The sequence below is a fragment of the Lingula anatina genome, chromosome 5 (genome assembly GCF_051362555.1).
Source record: "Lingula anatina isolate TDL-2025a chromosome 5, LinAna3.0, whole genome shotgun sequence".
NCBI classification, from domain to species: Eukaryota; Metazoa; Brachiopoda; class Lingulata; order Lingulida; family Lingulidae; genus Lingula; species Lingula anatina.
Window position 1 is genome coordinate 17,955,034 of NC_141771.1, and position 26,031 is coordinate 17,981,064.

The 26,031-nt window shown below is 35.9% G+C and overlaps 1 protein-coding gene across 5 annotated transcripts in view; it reads left to right on the forward strand.

Moving 5' to 3' along the window:
- The window catches only part of LOC106166058 (transformation/transcription domain-associated protein), a 67,056-nt gene that overhangs the window by 36,945 nt on the left and 4,080 nt on the right, over positions 1 to 26,031 (forward strand). For 4 of the 5 annotated variants that reach the window (XM_087013049.1, XM_087013051.1, XM_087013054.1 and 1 more), the window contains 27 exons: positions 67 to 233; positions 696 to 880; positions 5,075 to 5,217; positions 9,538 to 9,640; positions 9,841 to 9,951; positions 10,709 to 10,891; positions 11,131 to 11,292; positions 11,719 to 11,838; positions 12,640 to 12,783; positions 13,258 to 13,661; positions 14,222 to 14,453; positions 14,924 to 15,019; positions 15,327 to 15,445; positions 15,707 to 15,824; positions 16,210 to 16,322; positions 16,746 to 16,857; positions 17,132 to 17,232; positions 17,537 to 17,647; positions 18,004 to 18,204; positions 18,544 to 18,692; positions 21,777 to 22,079; positions 22,307 to 22,527; positions 23,151 to 23,250; positions 23,598 to 23,805; positions 24,086 to 24,269; positions 24,957 to 25,064; positions 25,670 to 25,777. In XM_087013049.1, coding sequence (XP_086869175.1) covers positions 67 to 233; positions 696 to 880; positions 5,075 to 5,217; positions 9,538 to 9,640; positions 9,841 to 9,951; positions 10,709 to 10,891; positions 11,131 to 11,292; positions 11,719 to 11,838; positions 12,640 to 12,783; positions 13,258 to 13,661; positions 14,222 to 14,453; positions 14,924 to 15,019; positions 15,327 to 15,445; positions 15,707 to 15,824; positions 16,210 to 16,322; positions 16,746 to 16,857; positions 17,132 to 17,232; positions 17,537 to 17,647; positions 18,004 to 18,204; positions 18,544 to 18,692; positions 21,777 to 22,079; positions 22,307 to 22,527; positions 23,151 to 23,250; positions 23,598 to 23,805; positions 24,086 to 24,269; positions 24,957 to 25,064; positions 25,670 to 25,777 — 4,306 coding nt within the window. The remainder of the gene's footprint in view (positions 1 to 66; positions 234 to 695; positions 881 to 5,074; positions 5,218 to 9,537; positions 9,641 to 9,840; positions 9,952 to 10,708; positions 10,892 to 11,130; positions 11,293 to 11,718; positions 11,839 to 12,639; positions 12,784 to 13,257; positions 13,662 to 14,221; positions 14,454 to 14,923; positions 15,020 to 15,326; positions 15,446 to 15,706; positions 15,825 to 16,209; positions 16,323 to 16,745; positions 16,858 to 17,131; positions 17,233 to 17,536; positions 17,648 to 18,003; positions 18,205 to 18,543; positions 18,693 to 21,776; positions 22,080 to 22,306; positions 22,528 to 23,150; positions 23,251 to 23,597; positions 23,806 to 24,085; positions 24,270 to 24,956; positions 25,065 to 25,669; positions 25,778 to 26,031) is intronic. The other variant, XM_087013050.1, reaches the window with a different exon arrangement.

Here is a 26,031-nt window from a genome sequence, read left to right on the forward strand (position 1 = left end):
AATATTTTGTTATTGGTGATGAATTAAAAAGGTCTTCTCATACCCAGACACCCCCATATTTTTCAGATCAACCAGTGGCTCCCCCTCTCAGCTATTTGGTACACTAATGATCTTGAAAGCGGCCTGCATCCACAACCCCCAGTATATAGACAGGCTGATCACTTCCTTCATGAGAGTGCTGCAGAGGATGGCCAGGGAGCATCTGACTCCCTCTGCTCCCGAAACCAGCCCAGGTATGCATCGAGGATGACCAGATTCTCAGTTAATAAATTTACTTCTTAAAAGTGTCATTTGATAGTGCCATTGAGTTACAACTCAAAGTTTAAAATGAACCATCGCACTCTTATCAACAGATGATGTTAAGGTATTTTTTCTAAAAAGTATGAATTTAATGTAACTATGTAGTATAATATTATTGAAGATCCAGTGAAGTTATTGTTCATTTTAAAAGTAAGTGCAAATGCTGTTACCAACAGTCACATATGTATGATACAGGTTCAGAGTGGTTATGTACAATGTATGTGTATTATCACATATCCCTTACCAAATTAAAGTTTAGTCTTATTTTTCAGTGGCCAGTGAGCTCCTCATCCTCAGCTTGCATCTTGTGAAGAATTCCTTCCCGCAAATTTGCTGTAAATTAAACATTTTGCTCAGGGTAATTGCCAAATTAATTAAAGTTAAATTTTTTTCAGTGGCCAGTGAGCTCCTCATCCTCAGCTTGGATCTTGTGAAGAACAGAGTAGGGGTGATGAGCATGGAAATGAGAAAGGGTTTCATTGGGACAATCCTCGTTGGACTCATTGAAAAGACCCCCGATGTCAAGGTCATGAAGGCCATCACTAAAATGGTAGAAGACTGGGTCAAGACCAAGGTAAATGTATGTTTGCTTTTGATTGGCTATTTTAGATGTGTTACCTTTTCTTATACTCTCCTTGATTGGTTAATTGTTGTAGTACAGAATTTCAGTTTTGCATGTGGTTTTGTTTTTGCAATTTAGTTATTTGAGGATGTGACTTTGAAATTGTTTAGTTTTGAGTAGAATGATAACATGTTGATTTGTTTTTGTACACTAAAAAGACCTTGTGTATATTTGAAGCTTTTATCTTCCTTTGTAGGTCTTGTCTGTGGTTTCCTTGGTTAGATTTAAGTTTGAAGTTAGATGTTTTATACAGTTTAGTTTACTGAACTTTTTTTGCATGTATTTTGTCACTGGATTTGTTTGGATGTGCATGATTTTATTATGCATGAAAAGATGTGCCATTGTCATCTCAAACACTTATTAGAACTTTTAATTAAGACAATTGATCTTTAGATTGAATTATTAGACTTATTACACAACACAAAGTGACAAGTTTTAGCTACCTTAAATTTTTATATGTGAAAAGATGCCAGTCATTTTTATGTACAGACACAGATGTGTCTGTACATATAGCCGTCACCTGCGTCTGTCGTCGCCATTGGCGTGCACTTTTACCGTAAACACGATAAGTGGAAAACGGTTTTACGTTTTGACTTGAAACTTACGGAACTGATGAATATTCATAATATTCAGGTCAAGTTCGAAAATCAGCATGATCGGGCCATTTTTAGGGAAGTTATGCTGTTTTTTCACTTTTTTCAGCATATATGCAACACCGTAAACACGATAAGTGGAAAACCGTTTTACCTTTTGGTTTGAAACTTACAGAACTGATGAATTTGTATAATACGCAGGTCAAGTTTGAAAATCAGCATGATCGGGTCATTTTTAGGGAAGTTTTGCTTTTTTTTTCACTTTTTCAGCATATATGCAACACCGTAAACACGATAAGTGGAAAACCGTTTTACCTTTTGGTTTGAAACTTACAGAACTGATGAATATTTATAATACGCAGGTCAAGTTCAAAAATCAGTATAATTGGGTCATTTTTAGGGAAGTTATGCTTTTTTTTCACATTTTCTCTGATTCAATTCTTAGGCATGTTAATAGTCTCATTATTGAACTAATAAGATATGTAAAAGTGTTTTTTTGACATTTCCTGCATCTTTACAACATTGTTAGTTGATTATGTAAAAATGATGGTAAACTTGTTATCGTGTATTGTGTAATGAAGTGTCAAAAATGGAAATAAACACATATCATCGCAGTTTGTCAGATTCAATCATCCACTATGTTCAGAATCTCAGAATGAAGGAAATTGGACATTTAATACTGTTCTATTGATATTTTTCCCATCTCATCAATTTTCTTAGTTGGTCATATAAAAATGGCAGTAAACTGTTAATTTTGTTTTATGTTAAAAAAGTGTTAAAATGGAAATAAACCCATTTCAGAAAAGTGTTGTCTTGTTTACATTTTGGCATTTTCAAGATGTGACTTTGAAGTTCCATGGGCCTGAAGACCTTTGCTAGTCACATTTTCTGAATATCCATGATACTAATATTTTATTATTAAAAATTGATGGTCATTATGCTGTTAAACATTATGTAATATTGCATCAAAATTTGAAGAAACCCCTATTTTGGGCACTGCTCCCATGATGAATATTTAAGGAAAATCATGTCACTTACTGTTCTCAAACTTACAGGAAAGAAACATGGGACTAAAATACAGCTTCAGTAGGCAATGCAGTCTGTTTGGTAATTTTTTCTGGCAGTTAAACAGTTTTTTGTGAAAATTTAATTTTTCACATATTGGCATTTTCAAGGTGTGACTTTGAAGTTCTATGATCCTGAAGACCTTTGCTTGTCACATTTTCTGAATGTCCATGTTACTAATATTCTATTATTAAAAATTGATGGTCATTATGCTGTTAAACATTATGTAATGTTACATTAAAATTTGAAGAAACCCCTATTTTGGGCACTGCTCCCATGATGAGCACTTAAGGAAAATCATGTCACTTACTGTTCTCAAACTTACAGGGAAGAAACATGGGACTAAAATACAGCTTCAGTAGGAAATGTAGTCTGTTTGGTAAATTTTTCTGGCAGTTAAACAGTTTTTTGTGTAAATTTCATTTTTCACTTATTGGCATTTTCAAGGTGTGACTTAGAACCTCCACGGGCTTGAAGACCCATGCTAGTCACATTTTCTGAAAATCCATGTATATTATTATTAAAAATTGATGGTCATTATGCTGTTAAGCATTATGTAATGTTGCATCAAAATAGAAGAAAACACAATTTTTGGTGCTGCTGCCATGATGACCATTATGGGAAAACCGTGTTACTTATGACTGTCAAACTTTCAAAAAAGAAACACAGGACTAAAATGCAGCCTGAGTTGGAAAAGCAGTCTAATTGGCTTCTTTTTCTGGGAGTTATACATTTTAGTGAAAAATTCATTATTATCGTGTTGGCATATTCATTGCGGGACTCAGAGCTCCCATGGACATGAAGCCGAATAGTAATCAAATTTTCTAAATGCCCATGCTATTTATAGTCAATAATCAAAAATTGGTGATAATTATTATATAATTTATTATGTAATGTTACATCAAAATTGACAAAAATCTTTTTGCACTGCTACTGCAAACATTATGAAAAGAAAACTGTGTTACTTATTATTATTTTTAACTTACAAGTATGATTTTTAGGATTGGCATGCAGTTCAAATTAGAAAGCCAGCTCAATTGGGTTATCTTTTATCATTGAATTCATGCAATTTTGTGTGAAATTTTCATTTTTCTCATTCTGGCACTTTCAAAGTATAAACTTGAACTCTGATGGGCCTGAAGCCTTATGCTTTTACTTTCGTTGGTGTTACCTGTTGTGCATAATTAAAATTTGATGTTGACTGTGCAGTTAAACATAATATATTATTGCATCAGAATTGGTAGTCTCCTATTTTGTGCATTATTGTTATGTGCTTTTCTTAAGATGTGACTTATGGGCCTGAAAGATCTTTGAGAGGGTCAGTCTGTAAATTTCCCTTGGGTATCACTTAGCTAAGTTCAGAGTTATAAAGTCATTAATAGGCCATTAAATGAGATTACATAAAGCACACTTGTTGATATTTCCCTGTAAACTCCCAAAGGTTAAGCTCTCTGCTAGATTAATAATAAGTAAGCAGTGATAATTATGCAGGTAAATTTTGTTTAATATTGCAAATAAGTTTTTAATATATATATATATATATATATATATATATATATATCAAAAAAGATTAAAAGTTTGAATGGCAGCATCTTTGGAATTATATTTACCTCTGCCAAGGAGGTTATGTTTTCACCCCTGTTTGTCTGTCATCAACATAACTCAAAAAGTTACGGACCGATTTTGATGAAATTTTCAGGAACTGTCAGAAGTGGGCAAGGAGGACAATGATTAGTTTTTGGTGGTGGTCCGGATCAATAATCAATCAATAATAATCAACAATTGCTGTCTTGGCAGAGGTCTGCGCTCTTGGAGTGTTTTTCTAGTTTTGTTATGTTTTCCTTTTTAATTTTTTCTCAAACACTGGCATTTGTGACTTTTAACTCTCATCTGCCTGAGGCTCTGCACATTTTCTCTATTTCCACATAAGCAGTTGTATTGTTTTTAAACATTATGTAATATTATTTTATGCACTGTCATCATTTTTCAAATATTGAGACTTTCATCATGAGAATTTGAACTCTCATGGTCCTGAAACTGTAATCTTACTGAAGGGGTGGATTGAGAACATCTTCTGGGTCTTCCGGAAGACGGTCAGGTTATTAAGTTTATATTGACTGGTATCTATTTTTTTCTGTTGGAAGACCATAAAAATGGAGGATGGATCAACATAGATACTTTGGAATACTGTCAGAAAATATCTCTGGGTTCGCTCCTGTTATTGACCATGGTACCTGTTGTGCATGATTAAAATTCAGTGTTGACTGACAGTGCTATTATAAGCATTATTTATTACTGCATCAAAATTGACAAAATGACCTATTTTGCATCTTTATTTTCTGTTTTTTGTCTGTACATTTGACAGCTTTGCTGCCTTGTTTGTTTATAGAGCCTATATAGTCATATTGCATTCATGGACAAGGAGCCCCTGATGTCAATTGATTTTTAGGTTTATATCATTTTATATTTTATTTTATTACTATTTTATTACTAGACACAGGTTGCAATAAACCAAGGACCCACACTGAGAGAGAAAGCCATCTTGCTGGTGAAACTGATGCAGCATGTGGAGAAAAGATTCCCAGATGAAGCTGAACTTAATGCTCAGTTTCTGGAACTAGTCAATTACATTTACAGGTAAATTTCAGGGGAACTAGTCAGAAAATATGCAGGAAGTAATTTAGAAACATACAAAGAAGTGAAATAAAAACTTCTGTGGCATAAGTGAAGTGAATTAAAGTAACATGTTGTCAGATGTCTTTTTTTGACAGATATTAATATTCTCAACATATAAATTTCATTCACAATATCATAGTTATAGTTTCAACATTTATGTGGTTGAGTGCAGCTTAATTAACTTACAGAATTTATCATAATATTATTTTCTTTTTTCTATTTAAAGTATTTATTATTATTATTATTATTATTATTATTATTGTACCACCAGCGTTAGCGCTGGCGGTACACATGGTTTTAGTCCCGTCCGGTCCGTTCCGCCGGCTCCTGCGGCTCCGCCGGCTCCTGCGGCTCCGCCGGCTCCGCCGGCTCCGCCGCCATGTTACCGTTACCGCTTCTCCTCCTAGACGGTAAGGGCCCCCATACCCATCTCTTGGATTTAGGTCACCTATAATCTCAACTCGTTCCACGTAAAATTTGGGCTTTGTCGGTATTGGGGTCTAGGTGTGGCACTCATTGCAATGCACCCTTGTCCAAAAATGGCAAAATTAAATGCTAATTATCTACCCTACGGAAGGAATTATGGGAAAAATTTCTACAGACGGCTTTCCAAAAGTCATATGTGTAGATTTCAAATATGCCCTTGGATTTGACCTTTGACCTTTATTTCAAGGTCAAACGGGCAAAAAATTTTCAAAAAAATGAATTTTTTTACGAAAAAAAATTTATTTGCGCTGTTATTCAGACACCACACAGACTTAACCAATAAAATTATTGGAAAATATTACCCTTCAGGTCATCTTTCATCTGTGTGAATTTGGGGTCAATCGGTGCATTTTCACGGGTGTAGCGGCCATAAGATACCGAAACTGAAAACTGTCTCTAATTCGGGAACCGTTAATGCTAGAGACCCATTCTTTTTTGCATTTTGTAGAGCATGTAAAGCCCAACACTGGAGGTGGTCTCCGTTTTTTTGTATTCCATACGGTTTTCGAGTTACGCTGTATCAAAAAGTACATATTGGTGGTGAAAGCAAAATGTGCAGTACGGTAATGGATAATAAATTTTGAACTCTGGAAAAATAAAACATAAGGCTTGGCAAAGCAGACAACTTGTGGTCAAAAATGACATTATTTCATCAAATTTGAACTTCTGGAACTTCAGAGCACCTCCCATTTCAAGAATTTTGACCAAAATGACCTTTTCTTTATTTTAATTAATTTTTTCTGTAGGAAATTTATGGCACATTAAGGTAACTCCAAAATTATAACATTTAGTCCCTTATATCTCCAAAACTGGCAGAGATAGGTCCATAGTTACTATTGAAGTTGAATAGGAAGTCATATACTGGCAATCTTACTGTGACCTTGAAATTGACCTTTGACCTACTTTTCACCATGAACTGAACTTTGGAAATTTTGCTTCCCTTTTATCTCCAAAACTAGCAGAGATAGGTCCATAGTTACTATTGAAGTTGAATAGGAAGTCATATACTGGCAATCTAAATGTGACCTTAAAATTGACCTTTGACCTACTTTTCACCATGAACTGAACTCTGCTAATTTCTTTCTCTTTTAACTCCAAACCTGGCAGAGATAGGTCCATAGTTACTATTGAAGTTGAATAGGAAGTCATATACTGGCAATCTAAATGTGACCTTGAAATTGACCTTTGAACTACTTTTTATCATGAATTGAACTTTGCAAATTTTGGTTCCCTTTTATCTCCAAAACTGGCAGAGATAGGTCCATAGTTACCATTGAACTTGAATAGGAAGTCATATACTGGCAATCTTACTGTGACCTTGAAATTGACCTTTGACCTACTTTTCGTCATGAACTGAACTTTGCAAATTTTGCTTCCCTTTTATCTCCAAAACTGGCAGAGATAGGTCCATAGTTACTATTGAAGTTGAATAGGAAGTCATATACTGGCAATCTAAATGTGGCCTTAAAATTGACCTTTGACCTACTTTTTACCATGAACTGAACTCTGCTAATTTCTTTCTCTATTAACTCCAAACCTGGCAGACATAGGTCCATAGTTACTATTGAAGTTGAATAGGAAGTCATATACTGGCAATCTAAATGTGACCTTGAAATTGACCTTTGACCTACTTTTTATCATGAATTGAACTTTGCAAATTTTGGTTCCCTTTTATCTCCAAAACTGGCAGAGATAGGTCCATAGTTACTATTGGACTTGAATAGGAAGTCATATATTGGCAATCTTACTGTGACCTTGAAATTGACCTTTGACCTACTTTTCATGATGAACTGAACTTTGCAAATTTTGCTTCCCTTTTATCTCCAAAGTTACGCTGTATCAAAAAGTACATTTTGGTGGTTAAAGCAAAATGTGCAGTACGGTAATGGATAATAAATTTTGAACTCCGTAAAAATAAAACATAAGGCTAGGCAAAGCAGGCAACTTGTGGTCGAAAATGACATTATTTCATCAAATTTGAACATTTGAAACTTCAGAGCACCTCCCATTTCAGGAATTTTTACCAAAATGACCTTTTCTTTATTTTAATTAATTTTTTCTGTAGGAAATTTATGGCACATTATGGTAACTCCAAAATTATAACATTTAGTCCCTTATATCTCCAAAAGTGGCAGAGATAAGTCCATAGTTACTATTGAAGTTGAATAGGAAGTCATGTACTGGCAATCTTACTGTGACCTTGAAATTGACCTTTGACCTACTTTTCACCATGAACTGAACTTTGCAAATTTTGCCTCCCTTTTATCTCCAAAACTGGCAGAGATAGGTCCATAGTTTCTATTGAACTTGAATATGAAGTCATATACTGGCAATCTAAATGTGGCCTTGAAATTGACCTTTGACCTACTTTCCACCATGAACTGAACTTTGGAAAATTTGCTTCCCTTTTATCTCCAAAACTAGCAGAGATAGGTCCATAGTTACTATTGAAGTTGAATAGGAAGTCATATACTAGCAATCTAAATGTGACCTTAAAATTTACCTTTGACCTACTTTTCACCATGAACTGAACTTTGCAAATTTTGGTTCCCTTTTATCTCCAAAACTGGCAGAGATAGGTCCATAGTTACTATTGAAGTTGAATAGGAAGTCATATACTGGCAATCTTACTGTGACCTTGAAATTGACCTTTGACCTACTTTTCATCATGAACTGAACCTTGCAAATTTTGCTTCCCTTTTATCTCCAAAGTTACACCTTATCAAAAAGTACATTTTGGTGGTTAAAGCAAAATGTGCAGTACGGTAATGGATAATAAATTTTGAACTCCGGAAAAATAAAACATAAGGCTTGGCAAAGCAGGCAACTTGTGGTCGAAAATGACATTATTTCATCAAATTTGAACATCTGGAACTTCAGAGCACCTCCCATTTCAAGGTTTTTTTTTCCAAAATGACCTTTTCTTTATTTTAATTAATTTTTTCCGTAGGAAATTTATGGCACATTATGGTAACTCCAAAATTATAACATTTAGTCCCTTATATCTCCAAAACTGGCAGAGATAAGTCCATAGTTACTATTGAAGTTGAATAGGAAGTCATGTACTGGCAATCTTACTGTGACCTTGAAATTGACCTTTGACCTACTCTTCACCATGCACTGAACTTTGCAAATTTTGCCTCCCTTTTATCTCCAAAACTGGCAGAGATAGGTCCATAGTTTCTATTGAAGTTGAAGAGGAAGTCATATAATGGCAATCTAAATGTGACCTTGAAATTGACCTTTGACCTACTTTTTATCATGAATTGAACTTTGCAAATTTTGGTTCCCTTTTATTTCCAAAACTAGCGAGATAGGTCCATAGTTACTATTGAACTTGAATAGGAAGTCATATACTGGCAATCTAAGTGTGACCTTGAAATTGACCTTTGACCTACTTATAATCATGAACTGAACTCTGCTAATTTCTTTCTCTTTTAACTCCAAACCTGGCAGAGATAGGTCCATAGTTACTATTGTAGTTGAATAGAAAGTCATATACTGGCAATTTACTGTGACCTTGAAATTGACCTTTGACCTACCTTAACTTAACTTTGATTGTACCATTTTAAGTTATATATATTTTTTGCGTATTTTGAAAATTCTTGTTGATTACATTTTTATAGCTTGTCAAGCATAAGACTGGTGGCTGTGTCCCTTATTTTGTGTATGTGGGGAGTCTATACGAATGCGCTTGCTCCAGCTGGTGGTACAACATTCGGAGGCGGTATCGCCTCTCTGATCCTCTAGTTATTATTATTATTATTATAGAATATATTTAATTTATTAATATAGGGATGAATCTTTGAGCGGCAGTGAGTTAACATCTAAATTAGAGCCAGCATTCCTCTCTGGTCTTCGCTGTTCGCAACCTCTCATCAGGCAGAAGTTTGTGGAGGTATGGTATTTATTGAAGGATTTTTTTTTTTTTTTTTTTGAGAAAGCCTTATAGCATGATTATAATGTTGAGTTCAGAGCATACATTTTGGATCACTATGATGTTTCCAAACCTAAACAAACTAAGATCTATATCCAAGCCTTCCCTTCATGACCTATCTGACCCATATCTCCTCATCCATTTTGTTCTTCAAATTACAGGTGTTTGACAACAGCATGCGCAGACGTCTCTACGATCGTCTGCTGTACATCACCTGCTCTCAGAACTGGGAGGCCATGGGAGGCCATTTCTGGATAAAACAGTGCATAGAGGTAATGATATGGACAGTGGCAGATTTAGAGGGGGCCAGGGGGGTCCTGACCCCCCTTTCAATTTCTAGTCCCCACTTGTAATGAGAATCATAGTTTTAAACCATTCCAAATGGCACCGTTTGCCCTCTAAAATACCAAATTTTGGTGCCCTTCAGTGGGCCTCGAAACCCTATACCAAGTGTGTGTGTGTGTGTGTGTGTGTGTGTGTGTGTGTGTGTGTGTGTGTGTGTGTGTGTGTGTGTGTGTGTGTGTGTGTGTGTGTGTGTGTGTGTGTGTGTGTGTGTGAGTGAGGGGGGTCGACCTCGCGTCCGCGGACCCCCCCTTCAAATAATCCTGGATCTGTCCCTGTATGAACATATTTATTTTAAATTATGGCATCCAACGCTATTGGCAGATACTTTTTTAGAGTGAAAAATATCAGACAGTAATAAAATGCTAATCTAGGTCCATAGCGCTACATAAATAGGTAGGGGACTTTCTTTGAATAAAAATTACCTTTTTTTACTGCACAACCACCTTGTTTTTGTCGAAATTAAATATAAGAATATTTGGGAAGAAAGCACTGATCTTTTCCCTGCCCAAAGGGTGGTTCATTCAAACCCACCGGACCTCCCCCCCCCCTCCCCCATCCTATGAGCTTGTAATCATATTCCTAGAAGTAAATTTGAAAGTCATGTTACTTCTCTAAACAGCATTTGTAAACTAATTCAACCCAAAATCAATTTCATGTTTTCTTTATTTTGCTATTTTTTTTCAGCTTCTTTTGGCTGTAGCTGTAAATGGCACTTCTGTCAACTGCTCGTCACCCGTCATCTTGCTTCCTGCGGCCACATCCGTGGTCAACCTGGCTGATAGCCACGACCGCGCAGCCTTTGTCATGTTGACCAAGATGAAGGAGGAACCCATGGATGTTGAGTCTTTGGATGCCAACAAGGAAGAGGTATATTCTTTGAATGTGTGAATTTGTTTTGCTGGAGAAAAATGACACCAGCTGGCTTCTCTGTGCTGCTTTGCTTTTTATACTCGATGGTCTTCAGAATAAATTTATTGATAATTTGAAAGTGATGCTTGGATTTTAATGGTGTTAAGGATGTTATTGATTCTTTCTTTTCAGTTTAGTTTAAAAAAGAAGTTATACCTCTTCACAGACTTAATTTCATACTTCTTTTATGAACTCAGGACGAGATAGACATAGAGATGGCCTCAGACACCACGGAGGAGGGGTCCAAGGACTCGGGTCTACATCTGCCAGTGAAGAAGGAACTACATGATCCCAAACAGAATCTACAAATGCTTCTTCAAAGACAGGCCAAGTTCCTGGAGACCTGTAGAGAGGTCAAGGTCAGTAGTTATTTTAAAAATGGGTCAAGGTCACATCAAGAGGTCAGGGTCAATGAAGATGAAGTTTGGTGTTTCAGCACAATTGTGATGTCATACTAATTTACAGATATTAAGTGTTCATGATTGTATTATTTTTCAGTGCAGAATAGTTTGTATTTGACAGTTTTCAGAAAATTAAAATTTCTGTGCTGTAGCCTGTTTCTTTCACTTGAAATATTTTGGATAGCTATATCACATTCAGCATAAATTTTGCAAAGATTAGCTTTTTCTGTGAAAACGCGGATTTCAGCATTTTTTTTATTCAATTCTGATGGTTTCTGAGATTTATCTGCAGTAAAATATGTTCAGGGGTGTTTTTTTTTTAAACCTAGCCTCATGTCTGATTTTGACAAATTGATTTACACGTACTGTTTCCCTTGTTTCCAGACTGTGTCCTATCTGAATGCCCTGTCCCAGTTGTGCCACAGTTCCACCCCCCTGGCACACCAAGTCTGGCTGGACCTGTTCCCCAGAATCTGGAAAATACTCATAGACAGACAACAACAGGTGAGTGTGTTCATTTCAAATGATGCACATAAAATATATGCTTATCAGAGGTGGATCCAGAGATATTTTTTGACAGCCTTCCAAATTATCTTTGCTGATCCATCCTCCTTTTCTGACCGTCTTCCGACAGAAGAATTAAGATACCCGTCAGTGAGTTGAAAATCTGACCATCTTCTGGAAGACCCAGAAGATGGCCTCAATCCACCCCTGCATATGGCCATAGGCCTGGGCATGTATGCATGCATCTATATTCATACACATTTGATTATGTACACATTTACACCAAACCTTTGTTTATAGATCTGCAAATGTGGCATTATGAGAAATAATCATTTTAAGTGAATGTTTTTTTTTTTTCACAATAACATTCATCACTTAATATTGAAATTTATATCTGATATTATAAATGTTTCTGTTTATGCATAAAAGTATTGCTATGCCTTGTCTGATTTCAAGTTAAAAACTTCTCTTTACATTTAACCATTCCTGTCTTGTTTGCTGGAAATTATTTCTCTAAATGTATCAAAGTATTACTGGGTTCCCATGCCTAGATCAATCCATCTGGATTGGTCTAACTCCCTTGGGATTCTCACTAAATTGCTATCAACTAACCGCCTTAAATGTCTGTCACACCTACCAAATCAGCTAGGGTAAAGGTAATTACCCCCTAACAGCTTTACTAGGCGTGACAGACATTTAAGTCGGTTAAGTTGATAGCACTATAGTGAGACTCCTCAGAGAGATAAATCGATCCAAATATCTGTGGGAATGGTCCCTTAGTCTACAATCTATTTGTTCCAGAGTCTGGCAGGAGAGCTGGTTCCATTCCTGTGTAGTGGGAGCCATGTGATCCAGAAGGACTGCCAGCCCAGTGCTGTTCACACCTTCCTGCAGGGACTGGCCCAGTGTGTACCCGCCGTCCCCATCAGACCCTGTGTACTGAAGGTAAATATCCTCTAGAATACCATATAATATTATTATATAAGTACCCGTCAGACCCTGTGTACTGAAGGTAGATATCCCTTAGAAATACTACATATTATACCATTACCCATCAGACCCTGTGTACTCAAGGTAAATATCCTCTAGAATACCACATATTTTATCACTATCCATTAGACCCTATGACAGCAGGATTCAGAAATGAAATATTTACTTGAAAATTGTTTGAAGCTCTGACTTGGTATTTGTTTGGGTCTATTTTTAGAATGATTTCAATTCTACAGCATGTATAAGTGTGTCTCACATTTTTCCCCCTTACTTCAATCTAACTTGTTCTCTCTTCCTTCTACACTCATTTTTCCTTCTTCTCTTATTTCCTTCCATCCCTTCTTCCTTCATCCATTCATTCTTTGTTTCAAACCCTGACCAAAAACGTTATTTATTACAAATTCATTCCTTATTTTGTCCCATTTCCAGTACCTCGGCCGCACACACAACCTGTGGCATCGTGGCTCTCTTATGCTAGAGAGAATGGCGTTTGAGACCAGCAAGACCACCTCAACCATAAGACCAAGTCGGCCTGGCAGCGAGTACGAGTTCGAACCCAGCTCCAGCACCAATACTCAGCAGGAGACCCTAGATGCGCTGTGTGAGCTCTACTCTCTGTTACAAGAAGAGGATATGTACGTGGGACTCTGGCAAAAGAGGTGTAAATACACAGAGACAGGAGTGGCCATGGCATACGAGCAACACGGCTTCTTTGAGCAGGCGCAGCAGACTTTTGAGCAGGCGATGTCCAAGGCGCGACAAGAGCACAATACAGCACCTGCCACGCCCACAAGTCTCCCTGAGTATAAGCTGTGGGAGGACCATTGGATTAAGTATGTCAAACACAAAAATTCACAACATTGTGCATGATTTATAAATTATTTAGAGTATTATGTACCTTTGGTTTTTGTTTGTCCAAATTTAATGAAAAAAAACAGCCCCCTTGATACACGCATGTAAGCACACACATACACACCATTTAATTGCCTATGATGAATGAATAATTCTCTTAGATGATCTTAGCATTCAATCAGTTGGGCCTTCTCATTTTTTTTTTTAATATTGGTTGGTGATAAATAATGTCTGTATTATAGATGCTCAAAGGAACAGAACTAGTGGGATATTCTCCATGTCAATACATTGGCTTACAGTAAACAAATAAATATGAGATACGTAAAAATGAGGGTGCCACTGTATTGTGCAGCCCCAGCCATATGTGGCTCTCAAATTTATCTTGAAAATGAAAATATCTTTAAAAATGTAGAAAATGTTTTAATATCTGATATGTTTTTAATTATTTTAATTATTAAAATAATTACCCTTTTACTATAATTAAATATGCACCATCCAACTTTTAGCCGTAAATAAATGAAAATTATTATAATTGTTTTAGATGCTCTAAGGAGCTCAACCAGTGGGACCTCCTCCTGGAGTATGCGAACTCCAAGGGTAACACCAACCCACACCTGGTCCTGGAGAGTGCCTGGAGGGTGCCCAACTGGAACCTCATGAAGGACGCCCTGGCGCAGGTTGAACTTAGCTGTCCCAAGGAGCTCGCCTGGAAAGTGAACTTGTACAGGGGGTACATAGCCATATGCCACCCTGATGATCATCATTTGAACATGGTAAGGGATCATCAGTTTTTAGCATCATTTTCTCAAGGCTATAAAGTGTGCGTGTTTTGAAGACCCCCACCCCTTAACTTAAGAGAGTACAATGTGAAAGGCTAAAATGATGGCCTTGATTAATGTCAATTTGGATTGTTAGTTTATTCATTGATTTTTCAAGAGCACACAGAGGGCAGTACCCCCCCCCCCCCTTGAAAATATGTCACACTTCCAACTTGTGCAACAATTTCAACTATGTACTATTTTTTTTTTTTTTTTTTGGCTTTCATTTAACATTCTTAATAACTTATTTAAATAGTTGTTTTCTGTTGTCCTGTATTATGTCAATGTCCTAGTAAAGTCATTTTTTTATTTAATTATTTGCATATTTATTTGTAAAAGTACTATTCATGAATGACCTTTATTTTACAGATTAACTCAGTATATGTATCAGACTTTATTTAAGTGCATGCCAATTTCTTATCCAGATTGAGCGTCTTGTGGAGGTCTCCACCAGTTTGGCAGTAAAGGAGTGGAGAAGACTGCCCAGGGTGGTGTCTCATATCCACGTCCACCTCCTCCAGGTAATATACAGTGGTTATTTGAGGCCTCAAATATACTGATAAACAACCATATTCATATACATGAACAGCTCTCACATTAATCAAGTAATTTTTTTAATCAGTTATCAAAATCAAATAGTCACATGAAACAAAATGATTAGAATGAATAGCGATCATTGTTTATAAGCTAAGAATGAAGGAATGGTACCATAAGTTTCACAAAGCTGTCGTTAGTTAGAATTAAGTTGTTAACTAACGACAGCTTCCCTGGCCAGAAACAGTGCTCAACCAGAATGTATGAATTAAGCTTTAATGGTCAATATTCCAGGCTGCCCAGCAGATCATGGAGCTTCAAGAGGCAGCTCAGATCAACCAGGGACTTCAACCACAGAACATAGGCAGGAACTCCAGTCTGCATGATATGAAGGCTATAGTGAAGACATGGAGGTAGGGCAGTCTCTCTCTCTCTCTCTCTCTCTCTCTCTCTCTCTCTCACACACACACACACACACACACACGCAGCAACACTGACTCAAACTATGAAGTCATTTGAGTCATGTCATTATTTTCTCATATTGATATAAATATGTGCTATTATTTCAGGAATCACCTTCCCATTATATTAGACAGCCTGTCCTGCTGGAGTGATATCTTCACATGGCGACATGCTGCCATTTCCTCATATTGATATATTGGATATTATTTCAGGAATCGTCTTCCTATGATATCAGACAGCCTATCCCACTGGAGTGATATCTTCACATGGCGACAGCATCACTATCAGTTCATTGTCAACCATTATGATACTCACGCACACAATGATCCTGTGAGTATTGGATTAATAAGTTCTGTACTTGAATTAATATGATGATTTTTTTGTTTTGTTTCCTGAAGAGAAGGTGATTGATTAAATATGAAATTGAATTTTTAAATTTCTTCAGATCACTTTCAGTTTATCTCCAAACATTACAATACACTCAATGATTTTATGTGGGATGAATATATTGATTTAAAATTTTATATTTGTTTTTGACTTCTGAACAGAAAAAAGTGTTTTACTGTTTATGGAATCTGATCAATCCATATAACAAAACAATTCAATAAAGTCTATTAATTTAGTGAATTAAGTACTTACTACTGTACAATTGTTGTTAATTTATCTCATCCTGTTTCATGGAATTTGCAGTCATTTATTCTATGTTTGTTTCTAGCAAGCCAACCATGCAATGCTAGGCGTGCATGCGTCTGCGCAGGCCATCATACACTACGGCAAGATTGCACGAAAACACAACCTCACTGGTGTGTGTCTAGACCAGCTGAGCAGGTAAAACAATGCTTGGTTTTATGAAGCTTCAAATTAATCTTAAAAGCAATTTCAAAGTGAAGATTTGAAATTCTTGAACAAATTTTCTTGGGTTGTATCTCAAAGCAGGCACAATTTAGATTTATAATTCTTGAACAAATTGCCTTTAGACATACTATTGTTACAGTACTGTTATCATTTTTATAAGACAAATTTTCATAATTCTGTCTGTTACTGGTGAGTTATAAAAATAAAATCTCTTTAGCTGAAAAATCAGTGCCAAAAACCAAATTTTCATATTGTATTATGCAAGTGGTCAGATAGTACAATGATTATTACTAGAATGCATTTATAGATAAATTCAAGATAGAAAATGGGAAAAGTTCATGACAAAATAATATGATAATTATTATTATATCTTAATGATGTGAAACTTACTTTCAGAATCCACACCATTCCCAGTGTTCCTATAGTGGACTGTTTCCAGAAGATCAGACAGCAAGTCAAGTGTTATCTGCAGATAGCTGGCAGCATGGGAAAGAATGATCTGCAGGAGGTAATGAATACGTACATTATCATGTAGAGATGCAGTACTGCAGTTCTTGTACAGATTCCTATTTGTCCATGTTTGTCTGTGCTGTGTGATATGTGTATGTACTTAATCTATCAAGACTTACACAGTCATGATAAAATAGTCCATAAATAAATTGACAATTTAGCTTCTTTGTATTTAAGACTTTGAGCGAAAGATAATACAGCTTTAATCAATATTCAAAATTTAGCAAAAAATGTACTAAATCATTGTTTTATACTCAATCATGTATTCTCAGGGTCTTGAAGTTATAGAATCTACAAACTTGAGATTCTTCACCAAAGAGATGACAGCTGAGTTTTATGCTTTGAAGGGAATGTTTTTGGCCCAAATTGGCAGGTAAGTAAAAAAAAAGCGAAAGATTGGTAGATCTGCATGTTTTCTGTTTTTATTATCAATTGAGCCTTGGCATTCTTAATCTTTCAAAATATCCAAAATCAAAAAATTTGAAAAAATTATTTATTGGAATTATTGTTACATGTAAGATGACAGTGTACACAAGATTTAACTGTCAGTAAGCTGTATTTGAAATTTTTTAAGTATTAGTTTTTAGTATTTTTTAAATTTATTTAATAAATCTCCAGCAGGTCTTAGTCCACTGATGACATTATCTACATGTCTCATTTTGTAACTCTATTTTCAGGTCTGAGGATGCTAATAAGGCTTTCTCTGCTGCTGTTCAGATGCATGACACCCTGGTGAAGGCTTGGGCTCTGTGGGGAGACTATCTAGAGGGCATCTTTACCAAGGACAAGTATGTATTATGTATTGATTAAAACCTGTTGGTGTGAATTGAAGCATGGCCACTACTTATAATTTGACTAGTTGAATAGTACAATAAATGGTACAGCATATTCATTCAACCAATACATGACAGAATGCTTTTGATGTTGTCTCATGCGCTAAAAATCAAGTTACATCACATGAAAATTTATTAATTAAGATATGGGAATAAACATGAGGCTGTTTCAGATGATGCAGAGGCAGAAACTTAGAAATAACCACTACAAGTTCTTACAGGAGGGCGTAAAATTAAATTTTACCTGATATTCCAAGGTTTCAAAGACATTTTCTTCTCTGTTTCATATAATCTTAAATCTTTTACATTAGCGCTGCATCCAAGAACATAACCCTAGGTGTCTCTGCCATCACCTGTTACCTCCACGCCTGTCGGCATCAGAATGAGAGCAAGTCCAGGAAGTACCTGGCCAAGGTTCTTTGGCTGCTGACCTACGATGATGAGAAGTCGCAGCTGGCAGAGGCTGTTGATAAATACTGCATTGGGGTGCCACCTATACAGTGGCTGCCATGGTGCGTGGGATTTTCTCTCTGAAAATATCTGAAAAAATGGTTGTGATAAATATTTGATTCTGTTGAAATGTTTCCTTTATTTTTAAACTGCTTCAAGCAACATATGGTTTAAAATAAGTGCCTCTGCTGAAAGCTAGTCCACCTAAATATGTTTTTATTTTGAATGAGCAGAAAGTAGATGTATTATAGATTGAATGTGAAATCATTACATGTTTGAAGGACATCAAAATACAGTCATGTTTTGTTAAGGAAAAAACAAATAACTGAGTATGCACATAAAACAAATGCCTTTGTCCTGTAGTGCTCATGTCTTGATTCAAAGCTCCCCCTATAATTCAGGATACCCCAGTTACTAACATGCCTGGTGAGGAATGAAGGGCGTCTGATTTTGAACCTCCTGAGTCAGGTGGGCAGGATGTATCCACAGGCTGTGTATTTTCCTATCAGGACCCTGTACCTCACACTGAAGATAGAGCAGAGGGAGAGATGTGAGTGATCGAAATATTTTCTTGTCTTAATAGTTTGGGGTCACAGCAATGAAATAAATTGAAAATAATACTGTTAATGATAACTAAAGATAAGTCAAAAGGGAAAGATGTGAGTAGCTGAAATATCTTCTTATATTCATCAATGGTTTGAGTAGTGACCAAAGTAGAAGAAACGGTTATAGTCTGGATGACTGGTGCTATATTTTGGCCAAATTGCTCAAAATGTGGAAAAAGCATGAAACTTGGCACAAATGTTCTTTGGTCTATGCTGATCATTTTCAAGGGCAGTGCCCAAAATTTCAAGGCGTTGCTTAGCAACCGTTGCTATGGAAGTGAATTTCCTTAGTAACAAGCTAATTAGACCTTTCTTGTCCAGTTTAAATGGTTAAAAATGCTAATAACAATGTTTCAGGGCATCAGAACTATCACTAGACTATTTTTAGGCAATTAAAACCCAAATTAACCTTAGCCACGATTGCTAGGCAGCATATTACCCTAGCAACAAGCATTTAAAGTTGCGTTAGTCTATTAAGTAAGGCAAATCTATAATACTAGCAAAGAACTACACTTTTGAGCAAGATGTTCATACTTTTAATCCAGTAAGTTGAAACAATTGTGTGTTTACACACATCCGATCAAATACATTGCCAGTGCAGATACTTAAGGCAGCATGTCAAAGTTAGTAACCAGCCATTTCCATGCTTTTATCACCTTACGACTCTTTATAAAACTTTGCAATAGTTAAGACGTCAAAGTCTCCCTTGTATGTGCAATATACAGTGCATTTTGCCCTTGCACATTGTCAGCCTCTACATCTGCACCTACATGCACACTGGAGCAACTCTGGGCAGGTCAATAGCTTCTGGCAAATGTGTCCACAAGGGTCCACTGTTCCACACAAGTCCAACCAGAGTGAGTACATGATATCTGATGACATGGCACCGTAGTGCTGATTCAGATATGTTCATCTCGCAAGAATACTCTTATATTGTTGTAGAGCAGCCTTGATGGAAGTAAGATATGGCATCTAACGGCCTTTGGGTGTGAACAGAAACTTTTGAACTTCATTGATTAACAAAAAGAATTAAAATAGAACCATGCATGTGTATTTAAGTTACTTGGTAGAGAATAGAAACTGACAAAATACAATTTTAAAAAACTTTTTAGAAAATATTGAACAAAATGAAAAATATCTTGGAAAGCTGGTCTCTGAGAAACCTTTCAATAATAGGAAAGTCAACAGTGGTTCAACCTTTAGTATTTCTCATCTTACGTAGTGCATGTATAAACTCTCCTACCAGCCCCCCCCTCCCTCAATACTTAAAAATATGCATATCATATTTAACTTTATCAGGAATGGAAAAAGATACAAAATAACATGAGCAAGGATGTCGTCTGATTACAAAAATGGACGGTAGAAGGTACCGCAAATGAAAATTTTACCAAGGCCCTAAACTTTACATGGCTTTAAAGACTTGGTTATGAAGAAAATAAGAGTAAGTGGAGAGCGTTTTTCTCCGCGAAATGCCAGAAATCGGTAGTAACAAAAGGTGGATTAAAAATACTAAAAGCAACTTCTTATCCCTTTTGGCAAAAATTATTGGTTCTTTGAGTGAAATTCAGGAAGATTTCAATTTAACCCCAGATGAAATCCTATCACAACCATTATGTCAAAACTCAAAAATTGAAAGAAATTGAAAAAATATTTTCCATAAAAGATGGTGTAAAAATGTTTCTTTTTTTACATCAATGATATTATAAATGACATTTGAAACCCCCTCTGTCTAGAGGAAATCAACAAAAAATCAACCTTAATACCAACTTTCTAGGCTAATTCAGCATCCTAAAGAGCTTACCATCTGAATGGCTATCTCTTCCCATGGAAGGAAATAACTCATAGCATTCCACGAAATAATTGACTCAATTAAGCAAGTTACCATACCATCCAGATATTTTTTCGCAAAAAATCCTCCAAAGCCATATAATATCACCAGATAAAGGTTTAGGTGAATGGCAGACATATTTAAAAAAACTTGAGTACTGATAATTGGGAACTAACATTTAAGAAACGGATTACAAGAAAATGAAGTCGCTGCAATTCAGAATAAATCATAGAATATTCAATACTTATGTTTGTCTTATGAATTTGAGAATTATGCAATACTGCTGGGGAAAATGTTCTGTACGTTTTTTGGGATTATCCACATGTAAAAAAATGTTTGGATGTGCATCATTTGCCCCGCTAAAGATAATTCAGGTGTGGTCATTGATAGATCTCCGGAGATATTTGTATTTGGGTTTGCGCAAGCATACATTATTTACGTACCTATCTTAATAATTAAGAAACATGTTAGTATATGAAGAATGGGAACAGAAAAATGGGAAGGGACTGGAGGGTATGTAAAATGCTACAGAGATATCTGTACATATATTATTTAATATTTATTATAAAATATATAATGTTAAATACGTGTTGCTAGGGTAATATGCTGCCTAGCAACTGTTGCAATGGTTTACTTGGGTTTTTAATGTCTTAAAATAGTATTGTGATAGTTCTGATAGTTTGAAACATTATTAAATGCCTTTTTAAATCATTTAAACTTAACAAGAAAGGTCCAATTAGCTTGTTACTAAGGTAAATCACTTCCTTAGCAACGGTTGCTAAGCAACGCTTTGAAATTTTGGGCACTGCCCTTGAAAATGATCAGCATAGTCCAAAGAACATTTGTGCCAAGTTTCATGCTTTTTCCACATTTTGAGCAATTTTTGCACCAGTCATCTAGACTATTAGACATTACTTAAAAATTTTAAACCATAATAAGAATTACTTAAAAAATTTAAACCATAATAAGAATTTCCAGAAAAAATGTTGATTCTTAAGTGAATATTCATGCGCACTCTTCTGTATACTGAGCAAGTTCTCTGTACTGGATATCTGGTTAGTGCTGTATAAGGTTTTATTCTGAAATTTGTGTAAAAAGAATAAAAATGATTTATTTTGAATTTTATCATCATTCTTTCAAGAAGACAACTAATTTGGGTGCTAAGAAAAATAATGATTTATTTTTAATTTCATAAAAAAAGACAAAAGTGGTGAGCTCTCAGCCAGCGCTAGTTTCTCTCGAACCAGTCCGCAAGTCTCCACAACAACAGAATCAACATCAACAAGTACATCAACCTCAACAACATCAGCAGCAGCCACCACATCAGCATCAACAGCAGCAGTAACAACTGCTACGTCTGCAGCAACAGCTGTTACAACTGCTCCCAGCAGCACTGCTGCAAATGTGACAACAGGTGGCAGCACAGTGACCACAGAGGGCAGCACTATATCTGTGATGAGCCCAACCACAACTTCTGCCAGCGCCACTTCTGCCTCTGCTGGAGGTGTGTTTTTTTACTTCAAAGAAAAAAATAAATAATGAAATATTTTAAAGACCAAAATGTTGGTGTGTATTCATTGTAATGACAAATAATGATCTGTTTAAATGATAAGGAATGTTTTTGTTGCTTTAGGAATGAATATTTTAATGAAAATACATTCTGCATCACATTTTTATGATGTTGGTGCGACAGATGAATGAAATATATTATTTGATTTTTTTTTCTTCTAGCTGATTTGAGTCTCTCCACATCAGTAGTTACTTCATCTCTCTCTGCATCTGCCAGCACAAGTCAGCTAGGTCACTCGGCCTCGGTTTCATCCTCTGTGAGCGGGTCTGATGGTGGTCCAATACGTGCGACAGCACCCATGTGGCGGTGCAGTCGTATAATGCACATGCAGCGTGACCTTCATCCTACCATCTTGTCATCACTGGAGGGGATCGTGGACCAGGTATGATGGGATTTTTAAAAGTGTCAACTTTCTTTCCCCCAAAAAATTGAAATTATAATGAAAAAGTGATGTAGTCAATGAATAAAAAATGATTATTTATATGTGTCATGTTAAAGTGGTGAATAAAGGTCAAGGTGCTAGAACATGTTCATAAATACAATGCATTGAGTGATTTACTAGATTGTACACACATGTAAAACAAAATATGAAAATATAGGCACACACAATGTTTTCCTTGTTTCTCGCGTAAAAGATGTCAAATTTTATAAATGAGATGTGTGGTGTTAAGACATGAACACAGGATATTGTTAACTCAGTTCGACAATTTCAATCATTTGTGGTAGTCTGATATCATGGATGATGCATCTTTCTTTCATGCACTGATTGTGTCAAACAAAGATATCATTTTCCAATACTCAACACTTTCTAATCATCATATCTATACTTCTACAAGTGTGACAAAAGTTTGTTGTCATTCTATGAGCAAAATAAAATGTGAGAAGAAAAGAAAAAAGTGCAGAAGTGATGAAAATACTCATTATCCCATGATGCACAAGGTACCATACATATCTAATGGCTATCATCCATGATTTTTAGATTTGATTTTATTGTTTTTTCTCCAGATGGTGTGGTTCCGTGAAAACTGGTATGAGGAGGTCCTCAGACAACTGAGACAGGGGCTGGCCAAATGTTATGCTGTGGCCTTTGAGAACAGAGGGGCAGGTGAGGACCTCAGTTTTTTTCAGCAATAATTTGGCCAAATATTTTCTCTTCTTCCACAAAAAAATGCCAACTTTTACCAAAATTTCTGAAATAAATGTTGAAATAGTCTGGTGAATGAATATTTTGTCACCAACATTTTAGTGCAAGAGCCAGCCATTACTCCATACACCTTAATTTTTTCTTTTCATCAACCATTTGCCAAAAATACTCTCTTTTTATCAAAATGTTTGCACAAATATACCACAAATAGGATTCAATCTCATAAGTTGTAGGATAGATATTGTAAAAAAAGAAATAGTTATAAATTATAAGTGAACAGAATTAACATTGTGTTGCTAATATTTCAGTGACAGAGGCCACCATTACTCCCCACACCTTGAACTTTGTGAAGAAGCTGGTTAGCACGTTTGGCGTTGGGATAGAGAATGTCTCCAGCGTGCAGTCCACGTTCTCCAGTGCAGCATCAGAGTCCCTCGCGCGACGTGCTCAGGCCACGGCACAGGATCCTGTCTTCCAGAAGATGAAGAGCCAGTTTACAACAGACTTTGATTTTAGGTGAGAATTTCTGAAATTATATCTTAGGAATAATAAGAAGAATTGTGTTGAATGTGTTATCAATTACAATTTGAAAGTAGATTCCTTAGAACTTTCCAAACAGATCAATATAATGTCTATTTATTTATTTATTTATTTTAGGAGAGAATTTTTCTGAATTTACATCTTAGGAATATGAAGTGTTGTGTTGAATGTGTTATAAATTATAAAGTGGATTTTTTATAACTTTCCAAATAGATCAATATGTAATTTTAATTAATTTATTGATTGATTGATTTAGTGTTCCTGGCTCAACCAAACTTCACAACCTAATCAACAAGCTGAAGAAATGGATAAAGATTCTTGAGGCGAAGACAAAGTTGCTCCCCAAGACATTCCTGATAGAAGAAAAATGCAGGTTTCTCAGTAACTTTTCTCTGAATACTGCTGAGGTGGAGATTCCAGGAGAGTTTCTGCTGCCCAAGGTAAGATGTTTTATTCTTAATTTCAAATTGAGTTCCCAGAACTTCAGATGTGATGGTTGCCAGCTTCTTCAGTTTTGAATCTCCGTATGACCATGGGTAGTGCACTCTGACACCTAGAAAGTTAAGTTTAATTTAGCCATCTCTTTCATGACTCAGAGATGAGCATGAGATGAGCCAGTAGATCACATTCAGAACAGCGGACTAACAGATCCACAGATCAAATGTGGCCGATGCACTTGAATACTTATTGTGTAATCCCCATGGGGAATCTATTCGGTGTCTTATCAGGAATTAAGTAGCAAGCTTTTTAGTGGGTCGCCATATTTGATTGGCGGATCTGTAAGTCCGTTGTTCTGAATGCACTCATGTACGGTGATCGGAGAGGCAAACTGGCTGAAATGCCACTAGACTGACATGCACCCACATAGTGGAATTTGAAAATAAAGCTAACATGTATTGGATGTGAAGCTCAGAGTGAAAATGAGTTGCATGTTCTTTTACTTATAAGTAGTTTTAAGTTCTTACTTGAAATCACTCAATTGCTCAGAATGGTTATTTAGTTGAGATACTGGCTTTTTTTTACACAAAGATTTGCATTTTCATGTATAAATATAACATAGAATAGAAGTGGTATCAGAACAAATAACTCAGTAAATAGCCTCAACCTTCTTATTCCTAACCTTCCAGCATAGCCACTACTACGTGAGGATAGCAAGGTTCATGCCCAGAGTGGAGATAGTCCAGAAACACAACACAGCGGCCAGGAGGCTGTATATCAGAGGACATAATGGAAAGGTGGGTGTGGGGTGATGATTATACATGTGAGAGGCCCTGAGATTGATATACATGTTAGGATATAGGGTTGAGATAGTGCGGGAGGGGGCAAGAGGCTGTTTATACAGGTATGATAAGGTAAAAAAGGCAGATGAATATGTAGAGGGATTGATTTTTTTGTGAGTAATATATGTATATATAGTACTCATTGATAGTTGAAAGATCTGACATAAAAGTTGAAGACTTAATCAAGGGTTTCAAAATCCATGTATTGTGCATGTTTTATTGCACATTCTTTTCCATTTTTAGTCCTATTTAGTCCCTCGTTTTACTTCCATATAAATGTTCGTTTAATGATGATAAGGTATTGTCAACAAACTTCCAACTGTGGACTGCTATAAATCCTCTGTGTGATCAGCTGCCCAGCTGCTATTTTTTTTTTTTTTTTAATATTTGATTTGGATTTTATATATCTGATTGTATTGGTTTTACTTGTGTCTATAAATAAATATTTAAATAAAGGATCTTTTGCCTCTTTCCAGATCTTAATATTAAAATATTAGATATGGATTTTGATATTGATTTTACTTTTATATATAAATAAAGGATTTTCTTCCTCTTTCCAGATCTACCCCTACCTGGTGGTAAATGATGCCTGTCTCACAGAGTCCAGGAGAGAGGAGAGGGTGCTGCAATTACTCAGAATGATGAACCATTACTTGGAAAAACAGAAGGTAGGGGGGCTGAAAGTGATTAACAAAATTAGAAACTAAGAACTTGAAAAATGGTTTATGGAAAGCAAATCTGTGAATGGTATTAGACATGGTGTACCTTAGTGATTAAGGTAGAAGAGTTCTCTTAAAATTTCCAGGAATATGAAACTTTTCCTGTATGATGGTCTACTGCTGACTGGATGCTTTAATGGATTTTTTTTTAGTTATTTTTCTGGACTAGAGCACTGTCTTGGTTACTCAAATCTCTATAGATT